Source organism: Hirundo rustica, chromosome 3 (genome assembly GCF_015227805.2).
Source record: "Hirundo rustica isolate bHirRus1 chromosome 3, bHirRus1.pri.v3, whole genome shotgun sequence".
Classification (NCBI taxonomy): domain Eukaryota; kingdom Metazoa; phylum Chordata; class Aves; order Passeriformes; family Hirundinidae; genus Hirundo; species Hirundo rustica.
This window is the reverse complement of record NC_053452.1, coordinates 1505544-1511543: the sequence shown is the minus strand read 5'-3', so window position 1 is coordinate 1511543 and position 6000 is coordinate 1505544. Positions and strand designations below refer to the sequence as shown.

The window sequence follows — 6000 nt, the reverse complement described above, 5'->3', positions numbered from 1 at the left end:
TCAGAAGCTTTAAGGCACCTGGAGATACAGGAATTCCTTTCAGTCCTTCAGAAATGAAAACACAGGGTGAGAAACTTAACTCCATTTGGGTACAGGCTCCTCACAGTGCCGCTGACCTTCCTCAAAAACTCTGAGCGCAGTTCAGCACTGCTCATCTTTAACAGGAAAAGGGAGCGGGGTAGGAACTCTTCGTGGCTTATCTGCACCACCCATGGAATACAAAGCAAAGTTTCTGTCTGCTTTCAATTTCTGAAGATGCTGTCCCTCGAAGACACGCTTCTGCTGCAACCTGAGGTGTGTCATTAACAAGCAGTGCTGGTACTGACTCAGGCTGAGGCACAAAGACAAATTTGTCATTGCAACTGCTTTTCTCTTCTCAGATCTCAGCCTACTCAGCGCCTTGCACGTGTGGCAAAGCACAAATCTGGCGCCCAGCATGTGTCCTGACCTCAGAACCGGCATAAAATCACCCAGAATGCACATGGCAGCAACAAATAACCCGTGTTTGTAAGAACGTTGTTTATTTGTTTTCGTAAACAACCTCATTTTTCAAGGAAATTAAAAATACACTGAAAAGTCTCTCTCTACATATATACACACGTTCCAATTTCACTTCACGGTGATGCCACGGTTCAAGCAGAAGAACAGAGGGTGCTTTGATCCAAAACCCAGCGGCCATGCCACCACCTGTGGGGGAGCAGAGCACCTTCCTGCCCCTCCAGGAACATTTCACCTTTTAGCACGGGGATACCTTCACTTGTTCTTGATCACCTGGACGGTTTTTCTGCCGTAGTGGTAATAGCTGTAGGCAGACGTCACCGTTGTGAAAGCTGTGATGCACCTTTGGGGAAAAGAGCTCCTGTGAGTCACCCAGGTCTGGGGACAACATAAAAAGTGCTTTTTTGGGGGTTTTGGGGTTTGTTTTTTTTTTAGCATCTGTTTTTAGCTACACAGGAACTACTCTCCACAAAAATGCAGCTTCCAGTTTACAGCGTGAAATTCAGTGCCACGGGGAGGATTAGATAAACAAAGGGATCAGATAAACAAAGCGGTAAGCAGCATGTTTCAGTGTAACCGCATACCAGGAATTTCACCACGCCGCCACTTGTTTTAGAGAAGGGGAAACAAAAGTTTCAGCATTTGCAACCTATGTAACTTCCACCAGCCCGAGAACTGACAGATGTGAGGAACTATCCCTCGGCAGCGTGGATAGGGAACATTCAAACCACTCCAGACTTGAACATTTTCACCGAGTTCCAAACCTAAAGAACAAGTTCCTGCTTCAGCCGCTTTTGTTTCCTTCCCAGACCACAGATATCCCTAAATGAGCAGGGCTGCTCCGTGGGAAAGGCTGGCACCACCCCTGAGGTGGGAGTCACTGCTACAGCCCTGCCTGCCCCTCTGCTCCCTCCCTCAGCACCCTGCCAGGGAGTTTCTGAGAGTGTTCACAGAGCATCCCGCAAATTACACCCAGAGGCAACTCTAGATTTTGTTTTACCACCAGGATAAAAAAAAACCCACAGACTGTTAAGATCAAGGTTCTTTCATAGCTCCTTAAACACTTCTCGGTTTGGGGTTGGTGGTTTTGGTTTCTTTGGTTTGGTTGGGTTTTTTGTTTCCCTAGAAGAGAAGTGACGCTGGATTTTGCACTACTTTAAACGAAGTTCCTCAGTAATTCTGACATCTGCTGCTCAGAACTCTCAGCTAACAGCTCAGGGAAAATAACTACTTGTAACAGCTGCAGTTCAGACTCAGTCCAGATCTCCAGTGACAGTGGCAGGAGCAGCATTCCTTCAGGAGGGAAGCTCGTTTATTCCTGCTCTCACCCCATCACTCCCCTCCCTTCCTAAACTCCAGCACGAATCCCCGTTTCTCCACGTGCTTCTCTAAGAGGCTGCAGAAACCCAGATTTTGAGATAGCAGGTACAGCATACAGCAAAAACAAGAATGGCTGTTTTTACTGATCCCAAGGTTGATTTTTCAAGGACACTTATGGCATGAATAAATGAGGAATCCACACAGCCCTTTTTTCCTGCTCCTTTCTTCTCCACTGATCTGAATTTATGGTTTGCCTGTGCACACCATGCCTACCCAAAGACTTGTTTCTGAGCTATTATTCCTGGATCTTAACTAGTTTCATGTGACCGCCTGTAAATTAAGTACCAATAAATACCCAGTTATTTAAGACTAAAGGTGTAAAAATTCAGGCACATGGGCTTATTACGTCCTCTGGGCACGGTTTTTTTGCTCCACACAAACTGACCTCGATTGCCAGCTTCTTTAGGAGCACATTAAGTTACCTGGGGAAAGGAATTTAAGGTATTAATTACCATAATGTTTGCAGATAAATGCTGTCCACATAATTGAAAACAGGAGCCGCTAAAGAAGCCGCCACCAAAATCAGCTGAACCGCCGTGTTCATCTGGAAAAAAGCAAAACAGGAACTGTGAGCAACGGGAAGAAGTACAGCACAAAAAATACCAACATACACTTTCATTACTGCTTTAAGGATTAGTCTACAGGAAGAAAATTTATTTAGAAACCTTAAAGTGAAGCATCTTACTCTCAAAATCAGCACATGCTCTGACAGAGTACAGCTGAAAAGCTTTCAGGACTGTTTTGAAGCTGTACTCAGCAGTGGTGGTAAATTATCCCCACCCTCCAAACCACCAAGCCTTTTGCAACGAGTCACTGCTCTTACCTTGCTAATGAACGTTGGTTTTAATTGTGCAGTAGCATAACAGGGGTTAAAATACCTACTCAGTGTTCTCTGTTGGGGGAGAAAAGAGAGAGAAAAAAAAAAAAACATGCAACCCTTGTGCATTCAATTTGATATACCTGCTCACATGATAAAGAAAAGGCAGCTGTAGCACTAAAGATTTACACTGCTCTTTCCTAAGATTTATTTTTACGTATCACACACAGGAAAAAGGTTATCAGCAGCTCTGACTTATCTTTACAAACCGTATTTTATTGAACACTGCTCTGCTCAGGAATCTATCTGGCAAAAAAAAAACAACCAACCATCAAGTCTCAAGATGGCAAACCTCTCGGTCACAACTTTGCTAAGAGCTTATTAGTTTATTTTTTTTTGCTGTTACTTTTACACGTTTTTAATGCTGTGCACTCACCGGCGGAGAGAGAGTTTTGTACCGCACGTAGAAAACCGCAGCGATGAGCGCCGCATCCCGCAGGATGATCATGGAAGTCAGGGGAACTGCAAGATCAAGCCAACACCAGCCAGTGAAAAACTGTGTCCATGACTGAAGGTAAAACGCCCCCAAAAGAGCAGAAAAATCAGAAGCAAGACAAAATAACCCCCTCCCAAACCCATTCTGTGCATTACTGAGGATGTTTAACACGACTCCTGAAAGGGTTTAAGGCGAAGTCTTAAAACAATCCAGTCCATTAGGAAAAACAACTTTATAGAGCTACTAACTATTATTGCTTTGAAGAAGGAGCACTCAAAAATGGCAGTACATGCCAGCTGGTTTTGTATCTGGCAGCATTTGCTTTCTGCAGGGTCCCTTTGGAAGTGTTTATTTGGAACAAAGAGCAACTGGCAAAGCAAGAGCTCCAAGAGATACAGAGTTTTCCTTCTAGAAACACAAGGAACCTTGCCACACGCAAAGTGACCTCCTTTCCCTTACCCAGAACACACAGCTGACGTTTCCTCACCTGGGATAAGATTTGCACAGGTTAGGCTCACGTAGAGCACGCTGATGAGGATTTTATCTGCCAGGGGATCGAGAGCACTTCCCAGCGCCGACTTCTGATTAGCCCAGTTCCGTGCAATAAATCCGTCCAGCTAGCAAAACCAAAACCCAATAGCCCTCCGTTAGAAGGGTGTGAACCAAAACAGCCCACATGTGCTGCTTTAGGGAGAGAGTTAATCAGCAACATCAGGTAAAACAGCGAGTTTAACGATGACAGAATGTGATACCTCTTGGCTGATACCTGGATCGTTTGACAGACCACCAGATGCACAAGCACTGCGTGGCCAATGCCCACCTGACATTCCCCTTTCCTCCATCAGCACTGAGTCCCCTTCAGGCACCTGCCAATTCCCGTTGGCAGCACCACAAAAGACAGATACAGCATTCCTAGAAACCCACGGATCTACAACCAAATCTGTTTCACCCATTTCCGTTCTACACCGGAGTCTGTTCCGACGCGTGCCCGGGGAATCGCCGTGACCCCGGTGATCCCAAAGCCTTTCCAAAGCGGTGCAGACATACCAGGTCCGTCACGCCGGCCAGGACAAACACACCCAGGGCGACGTTGAAATTCTCTTCAACAATCAGATAGCCTAAAACCGGCGCCAGGCCCATTCTCGCCATGGACAGGATATTCGGGATGGTCCAGGGGTTTTCATACTGCAAAGCAAGAAATGAGGAAAAAAAAACTTCAGGGCAGGAACGCAACCCCCCACCTCGGCGCGCAGCAGAGCTTCAATCACAACAAACAATTTTTCCAGGTGCACCGGACAGAAAGCCTGGAAACCTCTCGGAAGCAGCTTGCGCAAGGCACATGGCCTCGACCTGCTAAACTTTAACTTCAAGAGGAGAACACCCGAAAGGAGCCCCCTGAAGGAGCCCGACTCGGGATTTTCGGGTGTTCCACCTGTCCGCCCGCCCGTCCCCGCTGTCCCTCACGTACCAGCTCGGCGTAGGGCCCCGCCGCGCCGCGCTGCCGGGGGGGTTCGGGCGGCGCGGCCCCGCCGCTGAGGAGGCGCCAGGCGGCGGCGGGAGCGCGCAGCAGCCGCGGGGGCCCGGCGCAGGCGGGCGGGCACGAAACGCCCCCGCCCGCCGCCGCCGCCGAACCGGGCCGGCCGCCCAGAGGCCTCCTCGCCGCGCCGCGGAGGAGCCCCCAGGAGCCCCTGGCCAGCCAGGCGGCGGCCAGCATGGCGCTGCGGGAGGAGCGCTGCGGGACGGGCGCCGCCCGCCGACCCTAGGCGCGCCGCCGCGCCGCCCGCGGGAGCGCGCGGCCTCGCGCCGCCATCCGCCCCGCGGGACTGGGCACGGCGCGCCGGCCCCGCGCGCGGCCCCTGTGCCGCCAGCGCCGCCGGCCGCGCGCGACCTTTTGCGGCGCTTCGCCTGAGCCCCGCCCCGCCGGCGGGCGGCGCGCTTTACGGCAGGCGGCCGGCCGCGGCGGAGGTGAGGGCACGGAACCGGGAGAGCGCTTCCAAGGCGGCCCCGCCGCTGTCACACCGCTGTCACACCGCTGTCCCGACCCCCCTCCCCGCGGAGGTGAGGGCACGGGACCCGGAGAGCGCTTCCAAGGCGGCCCCGCTGCTGTCACGCCGCTGTCCCACCGCTGTCCCGACCCCCTCCCCGCCCGGGCCTCTCCCCCGGCGCTGCCCGCGCTCATCCCGCTCCTCCTCACGGCGGGGCTGTTCTCGGACGAGCCCTTGAGGGGAGGAAGGGGGAGGTTTGCTTTGTCTCAAGAGACTTCTCAGAGGGCTCCTGTGCTCGGTACTGGCTTCCGGCCCTCGCCTACCCGCGTTTACTTTGTCTCAAGGAGAAACAGGAATGAGCTCTCTTCTCCAGGTGCAGTCTGTTTGTTTGCTCCTGAGCACCGTGCTAAGCCAAAATCAGCATCTAACACCTCCTAACGATTGGCTGATAAAACAGACCTCGCCCCTCCACAGTTCAAATGTAGAACTGTAATTTCCTACTTAAAGCATTTCATCTGTCTGAGCAGTTCTAAGTTTCAAGTACGTTGGATCCCCAATGTCCCTTAAATTAAAGGTGAAGCACTAAGCTTCAGTATTTCTCCTTTTTTTCTTCTATCATATCTTACCTGAGAAATGAAAGAGGGAAAGCTGAAGAATCATCACCGCAGCCTTGATTTTTTAAAATACATTTTTCTACAGGGAGGGGATGTTGCTGTTTGTGGGGTTTTTTTTAATTTTTACACTGAGAGCTTCTCAGCTGCTGTTTTCATTGCCCCAGGACATAATTCTGATTTCATCAGAGTCAGGAAACATTCAGCACTTCA

At 50.7% G+C, this 6000-nt stretch overlaps 1 protein-coding gene across 1 annotated transcript; it reads right to left on the bottom strand.

The window, feature by feature from the left end:
* Window positions 1-504: 504 nt before the first annotated feature.
* On the bottom strand, window positions 505-4905 carry CRLS1 (cardiolipin synthase 1). The gene is made up of 7 exons (XM_040058548.2): window positions 4660-4905; window positions 4239-4376; window positions 3679-3808; window positions 3132-3217; window positions 2702-2770; window positions 2331-2422; window positions 505-841 (listed from the first exon to the last, which is right to left on the bottom strand). Exons 1-7 carry the CDS (start codon window positions 4903-4905, stop codon window positions 754-756), a joined length of 849 nt encoding a protein of 282 aa, XP_039914482.2. The 3' UTR covers window positions 505-753.
* Between the last annotated feature and the right edge of the window lie 1095 nt (window positions 4906-6000).